This window comes from Acytostelium subglobosum, assembly GCF_000787575.1.
Source record: "Acytostelium subglobosum LB1 DNA, scaffold: scaffold21, whole genome shotgun sequence".
Classification (NCBI taxonomy): Eukaryota; Evosea; class Eumycetozoa; order Acytosteliales; family Acytosteliaceae; genus Acytostelium; species Acytostelium subglobosum.
Genome location: NW_012236512.1, coordinates 402,121 through 421,460, shown reverse-complemented (window position 1 = coordinate 421,460; position 19,340 = coordinate 402,121). Strand labels below are relative to the sequence as shown.

At 44.2% G+C, this 19,340-nt stretch overlaps 8 protein-coding genes across 8 annotated transcripts; 5 read left to right on the top strand and 3 right to left on the bottom strand.

Annotated features, from left to right (window-relative positions):
- Positions 1-215: 215 nt before the first annotated feature.
- Positions 216-1,844, top strand: SAMD00019534_092400 (hypothetical protein; the record flags this gene model as incomplete). Its single annotated transcript, XM_012895654.1, has 1 exon — positions 216-1,844. The coding sequence occupies one exon, from the start codon at positions 216-218 to the stop codon at positions 1,842-1,844; it is 1,629 nt and encodes a 542-aa protein (XP_012751108.1).
- A 14-nt stretch (positions 1,845-1,858) lies between these two features.
- Positions 1,859-4,282, top strand: SAMD00019534_092390 (hypothetical protein; the record flags this gene model as incomplete). Its single annotated transcript, XM_012895653.1, has 2 exons — positions 1,859-2,061; positions 2,128-4,282. The coding sequence occupies 2 exons, from the start codon at positions 1,859-1,861 to the stop codon at positions 4,280-4,282; spliced, it is 2,358 nt and encodes a 785-aa protein (XP_012751107.1).
- A 654-nt stretch (positions 4,283-4,936) lies between these two features.
- Positions 4,937-6,477, top strand: SAMD00019534_092380 (hypothetical protein; the record flags this gene model as incomplete). The annotated part of the gene is made up of 2 exons (XM_012895652.1): positions 4,937-6,365; positions 6,449-6,477. 2 exons carry the CDS (start codon positions 4,937-4,939, stop codon positions 6,475-6,477), a joined length of 1,458 nt encoding a protein of 485 aa, XP_012751106.1.
- Positions 6,478-6,872: 395 nt separating this feature from the next.
- On the bottom strand, positions 6,873-11,947 carry SAMD00019534_092370 (hypothetical protein; the record flags this gene model as incomplete). The annotated part of the gene is made up of 3 exons (XM_012895651.1): positions 6,873-10,112; positions 10,184-10,394; positions 10,461-11,947. The coding sequence occupies 3 exons, from the start codon at positions 11,945-11,947 to the stop codon at positions 6,873-6,875; spliced, it is 4,938 nt and encodes a 1,645-aa protein (XP_012751105.1).
- Positions 11,948-13,163: 1,216 nt separating this feature from the next.
- SAMD00019534_092360 (hypothetical protein) lies at positions 13,164-16,189 on the bottom strand (the record flags this gene model as incomplete). The annotated part of the gene is made up of 9 exons (XM_012895650.1): positions 13,164-13,634; positions 13,691-13,908; positions 13,975-14,085; positions 14,156-14,198; positions 14,261-14,361; positions 14,430-14,725; positions 14,807-15,255; positions 15,322-15,489; positions 15,575-16,189. 9 exons carry the CDS (start codon positions 16,187-16,189, stop codon positions 13,164-13,166), a joined length of 2,472 nt encoding a protein of 823 aa, XP_012751104.1.
- A 200-nt stretch (positions 16,190-16,389) lies between these two features.
- On the top strand, positions 16,390-16,972 carry SAMD00019534_092350 (hypothetical protein; the record flags this gene model as incomplete). Its single annotated transcript, XM_012895649.1, has 3 exons — positions 16,390-16,410; positions 16,500-16,619; positions 16,709-16,972. 3 exons carry the CDS (start codon positions 16,390-16,392, stop codon positions 16,970-16,972), a joined length of 405 nt encoding a protein of 134 aa, XP_012751103.1.
- Positions 16,973-17,171: 199 nt separating this feature from the next.
- On the top strand, positions 17,172-17,702 carry SAMD00019534_092340 (hypothetical protein; the record flags this gene model as incomplete). The annotated part of the gene is made up of 2 exons (XM_012895648.1): positions 17,172-17,564; positions 17,661-17,702. Coding segments are annotated over 2 exons (435 nt in total), but the record flags the coding sequence as incomplete, so codon positions are not given.
- A 263-nt stretch (positions 17,703-17,965) lies between these two features.
- SAMD00019534_092330 (hypothetical protein) lies at positions 17,966-18,876 on the bottom strand (the record flags this gene model as incomplete). The annotated part of the gene is made up of 2 exons (XM_012895647.1): positions 17,966-18,042; positions 18,105-18,876. 2 exons carry the CDS (start codon positions 18,874-18,876, stop codon positions 17,966-17,968), a joined length of 849 nt encoding a protein of 282 aa, XP_012751101.1.
- Between the last annotated feature and the right edge of the window lie 464 nt (positions 18,877-19,340).

The window sequence follows — 19,340 nt, the reverse complement described above, 5'->3', positions numbered from 1 at the left end:
TGTTATTATTCGTCCATTCATCATCCACAATCAAATAGATAATGAGTGATACTAATATTAATAGTAATACACAACATAACATTCATCATCAAGTGTTCCACAATCAAGTGTTGTGTAGAACAATACTTGATCATGTCAGTGACATTCAAAAGAGATTGAATGACTTTAAGTCAACGATCAAGGGTAGTGTGTTGCATTCCAGTGGTGACCTGATGATGATGCTCAAGTACAATGCAACCGAGATGTTCATCCAATCATTCGACAGTGTTGCCAACAACTATCCAATCAACACAACATTGTTGAAGTGTGCTGCACAGTACAACAACACCAAGGCATTCAATCATCTGATCAAACATCCAAACATCATCATCGATCAGACCGAGTTTCATTTGGAAGATATCAGTCAGCACGGCAACATTGATATACTTCAATCATACATCGATGCCACCGCATGCCACTCGACGCACTACATTGACTTCCTGACATGCCTCCCACTTGCCATCGACAATGGCAACGAACACTTTGTCCGTCTCCTGCTTCAACACTTCAAGTCACGAGGCAGTATTCCACGTCCAGTTGGCATTCACGGAGAGACAGACAATGACTACGGCAGGGTCAAATCAGTCGAAGATGCCGTACCCAAATCAGTCACTCAAGCCAAAGACCGTCTCCGCAACTACAAGTTGAAGCGACAAGGCGTCAGCGTCGGGGTGCTCCGAGTGCTTCACGAGGAGTTTGGATGTCTGTTCCTATTTCACCAACTCCTTGACAATATCCTGATCAATACGGCCAAGTTCAAGATGTCAGCCAGTGTCCAATACATCATGGACAATCTACCAGACCACATGTCTGTTCGAATCTTGGAGCACTTCTTCTATCGTTGTGTCAAAGATGGCAACATCGAGTACCTTCGAATGCTCAATGAGACACAACAAGGTCAAAGGTATCTCAAAGGTATCTCAGAGAACGATGACAAACCAGCTGCGACAGCACTGTCCCGTGGCCATGTAGAGTTCATCGAGTATTTCAATGGCATCATGGGTTTCGGGGAGACAGACCTCAGAGGTTTGGAGGAGGCTATAAGAGCGATGGCGGCCATTCACACCGATGACCTGGTGGCCGCAGAATCACTCATTCACAACATCAAGTCACTTTGTCCCAAGTGGTGCCAGAGAATGTCCACTTCGATGGCCATGCTGATCACCAGACCACGAACTCCTGCGCTGGTCTTTTATCTCGAGACTCTCAAGAACATGGTGGTTGCCGTGGAAAAGCCTGGCAGCAACATCACTGTGGACATTGTGTGCAACTTCATCGACAACTGCAACTTCGAATCAATTAATCATCAGTCATATGAAAAATGGCAGCTTGAGGAGATAATGCTAATAGCTTCGAACTTCTCCTTGGCCGTGATGAAACACCTACACACCAGATTCAAGGTTCCATACCACATGGTAAAGGTGCTGCAAAGCAGATGTCGTGAGGCAATGGAGTTCATGAAGAAGAGCTTTGACGAGGTCGAAACTGATGATGGGTTTTATTTCATATCCAAGGCATCGATTGATGAGATTAAGATGATGCTGGAGCACTCTGTCAAGTTCAGGAAAGATCCTCAGATTTGCAAATGGGCAGCAAGCAATCAATCATCAGAGGTGTTTGAGTATGTCATTGGTCTGTTCACGCCAGATCAGATTATGGACAATGGGTACACCACTACTCTGGAGAAGTTAGTACGGCGCGCACTCAGGAATGACCGACCTCAGTACTTCCAGATACTTCAACGACAGCTTGGCCTCACGGATGGAGGACAATCGTTGTTGTCCAAACTTGGACTCACCCTGTGATGAAATTGGAGAAGATGGCCACCAACAATGCTCATCACTCATTGGCATTCGTCTTCAACTCGTCGACATTCAACAACCAATCAAGATCCCATCGTTTGAGATTGGTCCATCACGTCCTTCATCATGCCTACAAGATTGGAGCAACTCGATTGATCAAACTGTGCATCAATCACATTGAATCACTCAATCAACTGCATTGTGATGATGATGATCAACCGTAAGTCCATCCCATTACTGATTGATCAATCAATCACTTACATCTAGTCAATCTAATCACAATCAGATTTACAGTTCCATTGACTCCTGTGATTGGTAACAGGGGCACATCAGACCAACATGTCTTGGAGAGATCATTCCACATGGTGATGGGTGATACCAAACTTGTCACACTGATCATGCGACACATTGGACTCATTCACTCATCATCCAAAGCGATCAAAGGATCAACATTGCTGGACAATCACAAACTTTCTGATTACATCAAGTATGGTGCCACTGAATACTTGATACAGGCATACACCTCAATCAAACAATCATTCCCTCACAACACAACATTGTTGTATGAGGCATTCGCCAAGTGTAACACCATTGCCTTGGATGCACTCCTGTTCAATCCAAACATGAGCGTTTACTTTGACGCTGGTTGCCTTGCCGAGATGTCGTCATCATTCTCACATCCACAATGGGACCGTATCGTGGATGAGTACATCAAGTTCACATACCAATATGCCACGCCAAAATGGTTCCAAAGGGACCACTTCTTGTCAACGGTCAAACATCCAGCAATCGTTCGTAAGCTCATGGACTTTGGTGTTGAATTCAATCAAATTGAGGAGACATATCACATCATTGATGAAAACTGGTTCACCAGGCCATGTGCCCTCGAGACACTCCAGTTCTATCTCCAACACAAGATCTTGGCTCCTTCAATCCTACCGCCATTGATGAATGAGTGCTGCATGAATGGACCCATGGAATCATTCGACATGTTGATGTCAATTATAGATGATACCGACCAAGTTTATGATGATGATGATGATGACAATAATTATCATACTGAGGACTGGATCATTTATTTCTCGGATCAGTTTACAAAGTGTGGACATTTGGACATTGTGAAACGATTGTACTCATACCTTCAAAGAAAAGACGTTGACCTGACAAAACTCATTCTGAGGGCAATACCATGCGCACTGGAGAAAGGTCATTTGGATGTGTTCAATTACCTCATGGATGTTCTGCCATCATTGATCATCGGTGGTGGCGACAAACCATCAGACGACGATGATGAGAGCGCCGATTCAGTTGCCAAGGTTGCCAATGTTGGAAGCGTTCATCACAGTAACATATCAATCGACTTGATCAAAAGATTGAATTCATGTCCGTACATCATGTTCAAAGCAAATGATGATTGTCTTATTCAGGCTCTCAAGACTGGCGACACGGATCTGATCGAACACTTATTCATGGAGCTCATAGAGAGAAAAACAAACTATAACCTTGGGAACTCATTTAAAGTGGCAATGGAGGTTGGTAATGTTAACATTGCCAGAAAGATGATTGCAATGCGGCCAGAGATGAAGGTGTCCGGTGATCACGTACTCTCGTTACTTAAGTCGCTAGGTGGACGTGACATTGCCAGAGATGATAAAGTGACCGAGTCCACAATCATTGAGATTCTCAGATTATCGCATGGAACATATATAAACGTAACAAATATGGTTCGGGCAGCATCCAACAACTCGCTGTCTCTGATCAAGTTGGTGGTCGAGCACTTCAACTCAGTGCCCGAGAATGATGTTGACAGAATGTCAGCCACAGACTTTAGACAATCGATTGATGTGTGTGCCAAGCGATGCGATATCCAATCGATTGACTATCTGATCGATGTGGCCATCAATGTCGATGGGAGGAATCCACAAGATGAAATCTCGACTGGTGTCAGATATGGATGGGATCAACATCGGATACATGATATCATCACATTGGATGTGATCACCAACTCGTCAGTGTTGACGTATTTCATGGACAAAGGATACATCAATGTTTGTGACGACAATGACAAGTTCAACAGCAATGCATTGACCACCATTGTCAACAACGCATGTGTCAGTGACAACTTGGACATAATCCGCACGATCTATCAACGATGTTTGACACCATCACAACTCCAGAGATGTCTTCCATCAATGTCCAGTATCAACAAAGCAGTGAGCAACAACCATCACAGATTGATCTGTTATATGTTTGAAGGTGATCGTGATGTTGATCGTGTTGGATCACCGTCATCATCATCACTCTCACCTTATGTTCGAGCAGGTATCAATCAACGATCCATCAACAATCTGGTCAAATATATTCGCCATCAAGCCTGTGTTGATGGATGTATGAACATCATCAACATGTGTGATCGTATCATTGAATCAATCAACCAATAAACCATTCTTTCAATCCTTTGGCCAGGGCTGCATATACCTTGTCTCCTGTCCTACCCTTGCGGCTGGTGCTCGCCGATCCGGGTGAGTCAGTCAAACCTGAACCAACCTCTCACTCAACCCGAGTTGGGGTTGGTGGGGTTGATCGGGGTGGGTCTATTTGGCAATCTAAGAGAGATAGAAGTTGTTAATGTTGAAGTATCAACAGATTAGTAACTTTAAAGAGATAAATGAATATTTACTATATTAATAAATATACCAAAAAATAGTATATGAGTCAACAATATGAATGATATAAAGATTAGAGGTTCCTACGACAGTTACCCGACATGCAATGGTTGGGATGTGAACAGGTTGCCTAAAGTGTTTCTCGTCAAAGCAACAGGAGAGTTTTCAAATGAAGTGCATGTTCCAATTCATACAGCCAACAGATAATAGTGTTGTTGTTATAAATAATACAACATGTCTATAAACAACAACAAAAACAACAACAACAACAACAACAAGGAGAAGTTCATATGTCAACATCAATCATGTATAAATGAACAACACAGTTTCTACAATATCGTCTCATTGTATAGACATTGCACGATAACTCATGGTTGCAATTCACGAACATACGCAAACTGTCCAAACGATAGACGTTATCGTACGAGGATGTTCATTGCCAATGCCAAAGACAGCAAGTCGATCGAGTTGATGCTACAAGATGGCTTGTTAAAGTGCTCGCACAGCACCTGCTTCAACTTCTTTAAAACGGAGGCTGGCAGGCAGGCACACGAGCAAAGGAAAGCCTCACACAATCAATGTACCAAAGGACACAACTGTCGAGGAGGTATTCGATGCGTTGCAGGTGATGATAATGATGATGATTATGGAGATAGCCATAACGAAGATGAAGAGGATCAAGAAGAAGACGATGACGATGACGATGACGATGATGATGATGATGATGACTACGACAATGACATTGACATAACTCAAACAATCTCATTCATCTGTCAACACAAGAGATGCTCCAAAGAATACCCGAGTTCTGACAAAGTACGACTACACTGTGAGGTTGCGCATAAATGTACCGCAACATGTGCTACATGCCCCAACGAGCTCCAATACCGAATAACACAGATATCTGTGTCTCCAGACGATACGCCATCAATCGAGATGTTGTTGGCAAATGGACTGATCAAATGTCCCTACGCATCATGTTATCTTTTCTTCAGGACGAGGACAGTTGCAAGCAAACACTTTAAGCGACATCACTTGCTGGAGAATGGCACCATTGTCAACGTCAGCAGCAGCAACAACAACAACAACAACACGCATAATTCAATCAACCTAAAGCGCAAAGCAATCTCCTTGAATGAGTCATTCGATGTCGACGGTGACGAGGAAGATCAGTATGCATTTGAGAAGGAAGAAGACGGAGACCATCACGATGTCGATCCCAATGACTTTGGCAACAACAACTGCACCAACAAAAACATCAACATAGACGTCCACAACGACTTGACGATCCAAGGTCACGTATATTGCAAACATGACAATTGCACCACTGGGCAGTTACAAAAGAATGAGGTGTACAGACATTGCATGACAATGCATGGATGCCTTGATACTTACGCAACCTGTCCAAACATACGGGGATTCCGGTTCAGGTTCGAGGCGTCGACAGAAGACACGGAGTCAATCAATAAGTTGCTTGCCGATGGACTGGTCAAATGTCTGCACACAACATGCACCAAGTGGTTCAAGACCAAGTTCGCAATGCTTAATCACCAGAGAATCACACACATATGCCCCGACGAACAATCCTGCAATGGATGTCTTCGGCTAGCCGGAGAAAGTGTGCCGCAGCCTCCACCTTCTCCTACCATCTCCAACACCATCATCAACAACAATCCCAACTACGGTCTCCTAAGTTGTCTACACCAAGACTGCTCCAAATCAGATATTAATCTCCGAAGCCTGGGCCATCATTGTAAACAGAAACATGAATGTAGTGGAAGGTATGCTGCCTGTCCAAACTACCAGACCTACGGTGTTTATGGACGGAGAGCTGACGTGGACGATACTGAATCCATTGGTATGTTGCTGGCCAAAGGATACATCAAGTGTACACTCAGCACATGTGGACACTTCTTCACTTCCCGATCTGGATTGATGAAGCACCTTCGAAAGAATCACCAATTAACTGATGATTACACCAACGAACTAAACCAATTGTTCAATGCCAATCGCAAAAGTAGCAGCAGCAGCATCAATGGACACAGCGATCACAGTGACAGACTGACTGATGATTGTGAGAACAATATTATCAATATGATCAAATGTCCTCATGTTGACTGTGATCATAGTGGACCATTGGATGACATGATCAATCATATTGGTCAAGATCACAAGTGTCAAGTATCAGAAACAGTATCGCCACTGGCCCAACCTCATCATTGTGATGGCTGTCAAATGGCTGGTCAGAGTGCAAACTGGTTACTCATTTGATTAAACATGTACTATAGTATACCTTGATCGATTGATCGATCGATTATTGATTGTAATAATATAATATAATATATATTGGATATTTTATTGTTATTTAAATAAGGTTGAATTGTTTCTTTAGTACATGGATGGTCACGTTGACATCCAGGGTAATACCCTCAAGTGGGAACTCATCGACGTGATGCTTGCTAAACTCCAACAGACGATCCAGATCCAGAACGACTGTCTTGGACACTGTGCCAAGACGTGCCTCTATCTCAAAGATTCCATAGCCAACTGGTTTGATTGTTACGTTTGTCTTTCCAAATGCCGCCTCTGGCACCTCACTGCTGACCACTACTCCTCGCTTGACCAGCTCTAGCAATGTCTGCTTGACCGGCTTGATCTTCACCTCACTCTTGCGCTCCATATGCTTGAGTTGCTTCTTGGCGACGGCTTTGGCAAGTTGACCCTCCTGGAACTTGACCAACTCCTGTAGTGGCGCGGACTCGACACGTGTGGCCTTGAGCAGACTGTAGAGACGGGTGAGCTCGCTACGCATCAACTTGTTCTTGCGAAGGATCATCTCTAGTTCCATCTCGACCTGCAGCAAGAAGATGTCAAATATATGTGGCTCGCTGCTGACCAACTCCTGGCGGAATGTGCGTAGACGGTCGATGAGCTGGTCACACTTGGCCACGAGTGACATGTTCTCAGCTGTGTTGTTCTGAGACTTGCAGAAGACAATGGCGTCCTGTAGGATCTTGATTGTGTTGACGTCCTTGCGAGGTGATGGAGTCTTTGCGAGGATGTCGATCATCCATCGCTTTGCCTCCTTGAACTGATCGCGGTGATGGCTGTCCGACGAGTCACCACCTGGTGCCTGGTGATTGATGAATGTCAGTTGGATGACGCGATCACCTTGCTCTGGCAGCATCAGAGGTGATTCTAGACGGTTCAGAATAGTCTGAAGGCGGCCCAATCCGCCATCAAGCTCGTCGTCGTCGCTCTTGGACTTGATAGTTGGCAGTGTTGAGCGGCGTGTCTGCGCGCCGTTGGTCGAGTAGCGATCAGACAAACTGGAACGAGTATCACTCATGCGTACCTCCTCAAAGGAGAGGGAGCGGCAATTGACCAGGTCGTAGAACACGCTGGCGATGGTCTCGTGCATCCAGATCACCTCGGACAGTCCGATAACTGTGCAGAAGTGGATGCCATTCTCGTTCATTATGTCATTGTAGTCGTTGAAGTGGACGAGGTCGTCGAGATCTGGTACGTCGGGGATGGTGTACAGGAACTTGGCGGCGACATCCTTGTGGGCGTCAATCCAGGACGCGATCTTGGGCGTCTGATATGTGTGTTGCCAAGCAGTGTTGGAGAAAGCTGATTGAAGGACGCGCGAGATCAGTGACAGGTTGGCGCGTTGCTGGAATGAGATCATTGGATGTTGTTGGAGGACCAACTCATTGAGCAAGTCTGGCGAAGCGATCACAGCCGCAACGAAACGGTAGATGAAGCAGTAGTATGGCACCTGGAAGTCGGGGTCGCCCTTGCCACCATAAGCCACGCGAGCTTTCTCAGTGACTTCGCGACACATGTAGCGGATCTGAGCTGGGATCTGATCGACTGAGCGAACGATGCGATCAAAGAAACCTTCGGCCAACTCGAGTAGTTGGGCTAGACGGTTGTTGTGAAGAGTTGCGACCTTGGGGTCCTCCAGCGCCTGCTCGTGTGTCTTGGAGACGGCGGCGCCATGCTTGTGTGATGCACCATGATTGATTACATTCTCATTCTGCAACTCCTTGTTGATCCAGAGTGGGTCAAAGTTGAGGTTGAGCTCTGGCGTCGACAGCACCTTGCTGATCATTGGAGCGATCACATCCTGCAGGTACTTGTAGCCACGCTTCTTGAAGTAGCCATAGAGCAGATGTGTTGGCACCGAGTCCACGGCAACAAAGTCAGTGAGACAGGCAGACGCGGCCATCTGGTAGTCCAGGGCAGTGCTCAGACACTTGAGGAAGAGATCCTCCTCGCGAGGGGACACCTCGAATGGGAACATGCTCAGGAGGACGTTCTGCGAGGTCTTGGTCAACTGGCTGCTGCTGAGCAGGTAGAGAACACGACCCATCAGCTTGGGATGAGTCTGGAGGTGGTGGAATAAGCTCTGGTAGTTCTTCATCTTGATCTCGTTGAGCTGGGGTGGCACGCCCTTGTTTGGCTGTGGCACACGCTTGTGCTGTCTCTGTGCCAACTTCTTGCGCTCGGCGCGGTTCTCGCGAACGACATCGATGGTCTTGGTCAGGCGACGCAGGTCGGCGCGCATTCCAGTAGTCGTACGCATCTCGCCAATGATGTTGCGCTTGAGCTCGGTGATCTCACCCTTTAGCTTGTCCAGGTTCTCAAAGACCTCTGGTGACTCGGTAATGCGCTTCTGGATGCGCATCACAATCTTGAACTCCTTGTTGTTCTCGCGGCGCTCGCGCGTCGCAGCGTCCTGCTCCATCTTGTCGCGTTCATATCTCTCGCGGTCGGCCTTGTCGCGCTCGTAGCGTTCACGTTCCTCGCGCTCACGTTCGGCCCACTCTTCCTCCATCATCTCACGCTCGGCACGCTTGCGTTCGCGCTCGGCACGCTCTAGATCGGCAATCTCACGCTCCAGGCGCTCGCGTTCGGCGCGCTGGCGCTCGGCACGCTCCAGCTCCTCCAACTCCTGGGCCTTGCGCTCCTGCTCGAGACGCAGGCGCTCGGCACGCTCTTGCTCCTCGCGCTCACGTGCCAGGCGTTCAAACTCGCGACGCTCACGCTCCAGGGCGGACTGGTCCATCTTCTCGCGCTCAAGACGGTCGCGCTCACTCTTCTCGCCTTCAAGGCGTTGACGCATGTCAGCAATGGACGCCTCAGAGTTGAAGAGCGATGCCACAAGAGCCAAGTTGAGCTTGGGGTGGCCCAAGGCAATGTCGGATGGTGTGAGGAAGCACTTGACACCAAGCTTGCCACATGCCTCGGTGATGTACTCGGCACGCGTGAACAGGTTGGGCTCGCTCTGGACCTTGTTGACCAGGTGAGCAAACTCGGGCGGCACCAACTGAGCGAACAAGTGTGAGTAGACCACACTGTCCTGGATGTCCTCGCTAAAGTTGGAGATGACACGTGCGCACTTTGCCTTCTCCAAATGGAAGTTGACCCAACGAATTAGAATCTGTTCGGCTGAGTGCTCGTGTCCATCCTTATGCAACATCCTCTTGCTTGGAATCATTCCATTTGCCGAGTCCAACATCATATCCTCATCCTCTTCCTCAAACAATATATCCAATATCTCATTGGCATTCTGATTGACCTTGGATAATAGTCCAGCCTAAACAATGGATAATTGTTAATATGTGATTGGAATGATTCCCAGGATGATGAATGAGTGGCCAAACTTACTTTGATGATCTGCCAGATGATACCGAGTACGAGGTAGGGTGTGGCGTTGACGAGGTCTTGAGCTCCAATGTTGACGATGACACATCCAACTTTTGTTGCATTCTTGATCACAATATTCTGGTTACCAATCATCTCGAATGGATTGATCTTTAACTTGATCACCAATCCCTTCAAGTCAACTTGGCTGGGGAACATTGCCTCCATCAGTTTACTAATATGATGTATGAGTGTTAGTCAATCAATCACAGAACTTTGAAGATGATCAGAGTGGACTTACTTGAGTAGGACACCATCACTGCAGGCTGTGAATAACATGTTGGTGGATGAGTCGATGGGGATGTAGTTGCTCAGGCCGGATTGTTGGTCGGAGAGGATCTCAGAGATGAACTTGGAGTAGGCTACCTTTTCTTCTTCGGAGAATGTGTGCACACTGCCTTCTTCGGACTTGGCATTGATCAATGCCACATCCTTCTTGCTGAACTTGGCCAAATCATATGGATCCTCGTCGTCCAACAGATCAGCGCCATTGAGCTCGCGCTCCAACTCCTGCTCATCAACTTCCAATATCACATCATCTTGTAAGTTGTTGAACATCTGTTGTTGTCTGTCGTAGTATGATGCTGATGTTGATTGTTTGTTGTTGTGTGATTGTTGTTGTTGTTGTTGTTGTGGCGCGGACGATGATGATGATGATGACTTCTCGTTGGGCTTGCGAATGATGAGGGCAGGAGGTGGCTCAAAATGTGGACTGTCCAACTCGAGTTGAAGTTGTTGTTTGAGTTGGATACTCTGCTTGGCTGGCTGGGCTGAGGACGATGACTGCTTGGACATCATATCATTCTGTGACTTGCCTTGCTTCAACACTGGCTCAGCCGGCTGTTGTGGCTTCTGAACAACCGGCTGTTGTGGCTGAGGTTGCTTGGTCACCATCACAGCAGTCTTGGGCTGAAGGTCCAACTTTGTGACTTGTGGATGTGGGGCCTGAGACTGAGTCTGAGACTGGTTCTGGATATGAACTTGTGGCTGAGGGTCGATGACCTGGATGTCAACCTTGGACGATGGCAACAGTTGTTGTTGTTGTTGGAGAAGAAGTTGTTGTTGCTGCTGGAGAAGGATGCGCTCTTTCTCTTCTTGGGCCTTTTGTTGTTGTGCTAGGTACTCTTGTTGTTGTTTGAACAGTTGGGCGGTCTGCTGTTGTTGTTCCAGCAGTTGTTGGATCAATTGTTGTTGAGCCAGTTGACGTGGTGACACTTGATCAGTCAGTTGATAATATGGATGTAAATGATTGTTGTTGCCCATGCCATTGCCCATGCCATTTACCATTCCATTTCCATTATTGATCATCATCATATTGTTGTTGGCATTTGCATTACTAACACTACCATTCATATTGGTTGGTGAACTGAGGAACTTGGGACTCTGGTAATCGAATCCACCAAAGCTGACTGAGTTGGTGAGTCCACCACCTCCTCCATTATTATTATTGTTGTTGTTGTTTGGAGTGTTGTTATTTGGATTATAATTGTTATTATTATTATTGTTGTTATTGTTGTTTGGATTATAATTGTTGTTGTTATTATTGTTGTTGTTGTTTCCATTTAAGTTTGGTGATTGTGGCTTAACATTAAAGTTGGTGGAGTAGGATGGACTGTATGACCTGCTCTTCTGGATGCCCTGGTATCCATTGAATATTGAGTTCAAACTGGAATTACCTGCAAAGAAGTCGTTCCTCTTGCCATTAAATAATGGCGAGTTGTGCATCATTTTCGATTATGTTGATTGTCGAATTGATTGATTGATTGATTGATTGAATAAATAAATATATATAATAAAATAAATATACTTAATAATATTAATAATAAATAATAATAAAGTTAGAGATAATAATATAAATATATATTAAGAGTTGGTTGGTTTGATGTTAGAATGATTGATGATGTAAAGTGGATGTCTTGATGTTGTTGATTGATGGTTGGACAGTGCGAGTGATGTTGATGACCGTCAGTGTTAATTGGTAGAGTGAGATAAGTGAAGTGAAGTGGGATAATAAACAAATATATATTAGATGATGGTGATGGAACACTATTGCTAATGCTACAGCTGCTACTGCTGACTTGATGGATATACCCACACACACGGCACACTTACTTAATAAGTACATGATCAGACATGTGATGATGATTCCATCAATCTCTCTATCAATCAATCAAATCAATCCAATCCAATAGTACTATCTTATAATGATTATGTTAACATTTTTTATCTACATCTACGACAACACATACTTGATCAATCATCCACTCACTCCATATTCCACCTCCAATCAAATCACTCACTCTATCCAATATCCACTTGTCCAGCATTTCGTCATCAACATATTTGGTGTTGATGGGCAACACTAACCTCTAAATATTTGTTGTTGTCCATGATGGAGAGGTGTCTCTGTCTGACGCGAACACTTCATCTCTTACAAAGTCTGATACTACTGATGCTGAGGTGGGAAGATAAATGTGTGTGTGTATGTGTGATTGATCGTGTGATATGTGTGTGTGTCGAGTGAACTTGTGGAGTGTTGATGATCATGACATCTTGAGTGTGTTGATACGTGTGTGATTGATTAGTAGTTGATGTTTAAAGGAATACAAGTAAAATATAAGTCTTACAGATGTAAACCAAGAGTGAGTGCGTGACGCGAACAGATTGTCTGGATCGTCATACACTAATTGATTGATGGATGGATGGATGGATATGTATGCGTACATGTCACTCCATTCAATCATTTACAGATATTCGGATTCAGGAAATGCTGTTTGTCGATACACGTCAGGTCAAACTACATTCGCCAGATAGGTCAGTCAGACTTCAAGACAGTTGGTCTGGCCAGGCCATCATCATTGAGCTTTGTTGGTTGGTAGGTATGTTGGTTGATTGGTTGGATGGACTGTCTGTGAACTTTGATTGATTGATACTGGACTGCCATTTATTTGGTAGTAGCAGTTGAGCTAGTTGTAGTAGTGGACGTAGTAGTGGATGTTGGTGGCGATGGCAACGTAACGGTAACAGAGGATGATGTTGTTGTTGTTGAAGGAGTATTACTTGTACTTGTCTTGATTGATAGCTGCACTGGAACAATGTTGTCGAGGATGGCCTTTAACTCATCAGAGGTGAGTAGGTGCATGGACTTGATCTGATCATCAGTATAGTACTTCCTGGCATATTGATTGATTTGATCGAATCCATCGGCTATATTAGTTCTGATTGGCTTTGCCAATAAACCCTGTGTCATTGGCGACAGATACAACTTCATCTTTGACAACACCACCGGTAAATAACTGTTGATATTAGCTACGGTGGCCTCGATTGTCTCCTTAACACGTGCTGGTTCTGCAAATGATTGTTGAGACAATGTCAAATGATTATCCGTTCCACTTTGATTCAAATGTACTGATATCTAAGTTCGGGTTAGGGTCATTGGGCCATGGGTCGTGATGTATCAAGCAAACATACCTTGGTAAGTAATGATAATAGATGATCGATGGCATTGTTGGATGTTGAGATGATGAATGATTCAATGACGTGCTTCAACTCTTTTTCCAGGTCCTTCTTTGAGTCGATGCTTGTGTTGGTCACTCTTGGATTGGCAGCAGATTGAATAACATTATATAATGGATTGTTTGTTGACAATGCAAACAATGATCCATAATTATACAATGTTGAGAGTGCATCTAGATATGATTGATTGAATGATTAGACCATGGATAACTTTCCAAGGCAGAGTTGGATGGACTTACGCTTGAGATTTGGAAAGTCTACTATCTTCTCGATAATGACAAAGTTGATGTCGAATGGTGTGATCTGCTCGCGCAAGATGATAAAGTATTTGATGAGGAATAGATAGGAATCTKGTGATGGCATGTGGATTGTCCTTCTGTGTTGCAATAATTGCGCTGGCTTTGATAAGTGTATATGTACAAGCCTCGACGGCCTCTTGTGCCAATCCTTCAAATATCTTATTCTATTCGTTGATTGAGTTAGTGATTGATTGGTTGATTGAGTCAGTGAGTGAGTGGCACATACATCAACAACTAGATATAGCTTGGATAGACATGTTAGTGTCTTTTCCAATGTTGGATACCATGTGGAGTACATGCTTCCACCTGTTGTTGTCTCTTCTTTCACTATGATGATGATTGTTAGTATGGGTCATGGTCGTGGGTCATGATGCCTAGGGAGGAGGGACACATACATGATTGTAGATGATTGGGATAATCCATGTCTTCTGGCTTTGGTGAGAATGTCCTGATCTCATCACGGATATAGGTTTGGATGAGGAATAACAATCTCTCTTGGATGTCTTGTAGCATGCGTTGTACAGCCAACTTGAGTCCATTACTATATTTGGTCGATTGTTCGATGATATCCTCCAAGATCTCATTCCTAACCAAGTGCGCCAAGTTACAAAGTGATTCAAATGAATGCATATGAATGTAAATAGGTCTGATCGTGTCGTATAGCTGTTGAGAGTACTCGTCCAGCAGGTCACTATGAGGGTAGGGGAGGGCGAGGGTTAGGGCTGGGGTTGGGGGCGAGGGCAAGGGTACAGGTGGGCCCACCAAGACTTACTTGAAGTTGAAGGTCTGGTTGTCAAAGAAGTCGATGTAGACTTGGTATTCATTCTCGTAGATCTGTACCATGTAGATGCAGAGGTTCTGGACCATGGTTGGAATGTCCTCGTTGTTCTTGGCAAGCTCGGCCAGCTTCATTGTGATGGTTGGCGTGAGTATCAGCTTCCTGTTCTTAAAGTAGACGTTGTGGCAATCCTTGATGAATGCTACGTATGGTCCGACAGCACGCTTCTCTAACTCGTGACATAGTGGCTTCAACTTTGGTGCGAATGCACGGAACTTGATATTTGATATCTGGAAGTCTTGGTCCCAGTCCTTTGTCGATGTCAATATCTCCTTTGTTATAATCTTCAATGATGAGCATATATAGTCCTTGATCAGTCCCAATGCTCTCTGGAACAACAATGAGTATTGTAAAGAATACTTGCCACTTGCTTGGAAGTTGGCCTTCATGATTGATTGATTGAGTTAGTGAGTGATTGATGGGAATGCGGATCATTTTGAGGTACTTACATTCTTCTTCATGAACTGGATACTGTCTTCCAGGGTCTCGAGTGAAGCGACAAATGCTGGATCAGTGACTTGGAGGTTTGAGCTGTTGAACCTCTTGGTCGACTGCTCAAGTTCAAGGTAATACTTCAACTTCTCATGTATAGTTTGTACAATATATCTCAATCGTAGCTATTGGAGTAGGAATGGAGCAGTGTAAGTATGATTGAATGATTGAATGATTGAATGAATGAATGAATGTATGTTCGTAACTCACCTCATCCTTGAAGAACTTCTCACAAGAGTCATGAAGTTGGCTGGTCTTCTTTGTGAGATTGGAGTAATCTGATTGGATGCTGTCTACTAGTGACTCGCAGTCTTGAACTTGGTTCTGAAGCTCATCGGTACCCTGGCCATAGCTGACGATCGTCTCCAAGAACCATTCATACTGATGTAGATGCGTTGATGACTTCTCAATCATTGAGAACCAATCATAGAACTGGCCCAAGTTCTCAATAGGCTTCTCTGGCAACTTTAGGCTCTTGTCATGTACACCTTTATCCTCATCTTCCGCTGAGGATGTGGTTGCTGTTGGGATTGGAGATAGAGGTGTCTGTTGCTGTTGTTGTGATTGAATGAACTTTGTTGGAAGTGGTCGTTCGGACACTACGAATGATTGCAAGTTATTGAGTACCAATGATTGTTCGATATCAAGTTTACTCTTTCTCTCCCATGTTGCAATGTCAAAGTGATGTTGCTGTTGTTGTTGATGTTGTTGTTGGTATTGTTGTTGATTTTGTTGATGTTGATGTGCACCTGATACTTGAGGACTAGGATGATTCTGACCTGATCCAGTCCTATTATGTCCACTTTGTATATTATTAATAGACATATATAATATGTTGTTATCTGTATCTGTGTCCAACCAATACTGAAGTTGATGAAGTTGATGAAGATGATGAAGTTGATGAAAATGAGTGAATTGGCACATTTGTTTGAATTTGAAGATAATAGGTCTCCTTCGAGTCAACGACCATTCATTGTCAACAAATAAGATACTTTTAAATATATATATAGATATACAGAGTTATAATGTCTACAAAGTCTATTATGGTATGTCTACTATAATGAGTTCAACTCAAACGTTGATCTTGTTATCTCACTCACTCAATCAATCAAATGATCATTCAAACAAAATACAGCTTGATAAGAATGAGGAGGTTGAGACAGACGTCACTCATGATGACCAGAAGATGATCAATACATTTGGTAGACTGAACAACAGGAAGCATGAGATACTTAGACAGAAGAAATACTTGCAGGTATGATCAAGTTGAATGAATGAATGAATGAATGATCAAGACGAGTCCATCGAGTCTGACACAAAAAGCCGCGATCAATCATAATATAGGAGGACTTGGAGAAAGCAAGAGACGCTCAAGATGATATATTTATAGAGACAGACGATGAAACTAAATACAAGTATTTGATGGGAGAGGCTTATTTGGAGACGGAGAAGACAGAGACAGAGGAATTGCTAGACAACTACATCAACAAACTCGAGGCTGACATTGCCAAGATCGACACAGAGTTGGAGGAGATTGCCGATGCTCACAAGGAGTTAAAGGTACTACTATACGCGAGATTCAAGTCATCAATCAACTTGGAAGAGTAAACGAACCCTTTGTCATCATTATGAATGTGATGGTTGTGGGTGTATCGAGCGAACTTCGACGGGTCAGCAGATGGACCCATTTTGATCAACTTCGGGACATGCGTTTAATCTTTGTTGGTGTGATGTTCACCATTCATTCACTCAACCAATCAACTTCATATTCATATATATACATACACATAATAGTTAGTTATAAAGAATGATCAGAAGATTCGCTAATGCAGTTTGGAAGGGATCGTTGACTGAGGGCAGTGGCGTTGTGACTACTCAGAGCAAAATATTGAACAACTTGTCATACTCTGTACCATCGAGATTCGGTGAGAATGCTGTAGAGAAGCATACCAACCCAGAGGAACTGATTGCTGCCGCACACGCAAGCTGCTACTCAATGGCATTGTCCGCACAGCTCAGTGGCATCAAGTTCCCACCAACATCGATCAACACCACGGCCACACTCGGCATGACCAAGGAGCCCGCTGGATGGACCTTCACCGAGATCCAACTCAAGTGTGTCGCCAAAGTGCCAGGCATCACCAAGGAGCAATTCATGGAGAAGGCCAAGGCGGCCAAGGAGGGATGTCCAGTCTCAAAGGTTTGTAGAATGAAGCAGTATGAGTGATTGATTGATTGATTGGTTGACACTAACTTTATTATTATGTTTGATTGATTGATTGATTGATTGATATAGGCCCTCAACTGTAAGATAACATTGGATGCTGAGCTCCAGAACTAAGTTGGACCATCAAATTGGCAGACAATAAAGATTGATTGGACCGTCGGTCTAATGTGCCATTTGCACAAGACTGGCTTGACTCCATGGAGTCAATGATACGATCACACATGTTGATGATGTTGATACATCCATCAACACAGGCTTGATGGCGAACATATTTGACCAGATTGTTGATGGATCGTTGATTGATACCTGCTCGAACATAAGGTGAGAGTGATGATGATGATGATGTTCCAACACGATCAACATCACGATCACCTTCAAACATATAACAGATCATTCTGTGATGGTTGTTGCTCACTGCTTTGTTGATACTGGACATTGATGGAAGACATCTCTGGAGTTGTGATGGTGTCAAACATCGTTGATAGATCGTGCGGATTATGTCCAAGTTGTTACTGACACATGCTTTGTTGACAATGGTGTACAATGCATTGCTGTTGAACTTGTCATTGTCGTCACTAACATTGATGTATCCTTTGTCCATGAAATATGTCAACACTGACGAGTTGGTGATCACATCCAATGTGATGATATCATGTATCCGGTGTTGATCCCATCCATATCTGACTCTAGTAACGCGAACTGAGCCGCTTCCAATATTAGCTGGTGGATTCTTGCCATCGACATTGATTGCCACATCGATCAGATAGTCAATCGATTGGACATCGCATCGCTTGGCACACAAATCAATCGATTTTCTAAAGTCTGTGGCCTTCATTCTGTCAACATCATTCTTTGGCATTGAGTTGAAGTGATCGACCACCAACTTGATCATGGACAGGGAGATGTTTGATGCTGCCCGAATAATATCTGCTTCATTATATGAAGGTTCTGGCACTAATATGAGAATCTCGATAATGGTGGACTCGGTAACCTCACTGGCATGTCGACCTAGCGACTCGAGCAATAAGACGATGTGAGAACCAGTGACATTCATTTTTGGCCATAATGCCATCAGCCTCCTGGCAATGCTCACATTACCAAGTTCCATGGCCTCCCTAAAAGCGGACTCAAGTCTATAGTTCAGTGTTCTCTCCGAGAGCTCCGTGAAGCAGTGTTCTATCATGTCCTTGTCGCCAGACTTGAGAGCCTGAATGAGACAATCATCATCGGGCTCGTACTTGATGAGTGGACTTGCATTCAATCGTTCAATCAAGTAGATTGACATGATGCTGTGATGAACTTTTTCAACTGTGGCAACTGAATCATCATCGTCAATGATCACTGAAGGCAGAACATCCATGAGAAAGTTGAACACATCCAAATGACCATTCTCCAGTGCATTTGGAATTGCCTTCAGAATATGTTGTGTTGATTGGATAGTTGTTGGCAACACTGTCGAATGATTGAATGAACATCCCAGTGGCATTGTACTTGAGCATCATCATCAGGTCACCACTTGAATGCAACACACTACCCTTGATCGTTGACCTCAAGTCCGATCTCTTGTGAATGTCACTGACATGATTGAGTATAGTTCTACACAACAAGTGATTGTGGAACACTTCATGATGAATGATATGTGTATCACTCATTGTTTGTTTGGAATGATGAATGATTGATGATCATGACTTCAAGTGGACTGAGCTCAGTTCATTCCGATGAACTTGATGCCAAGGAACGCAACCAAAT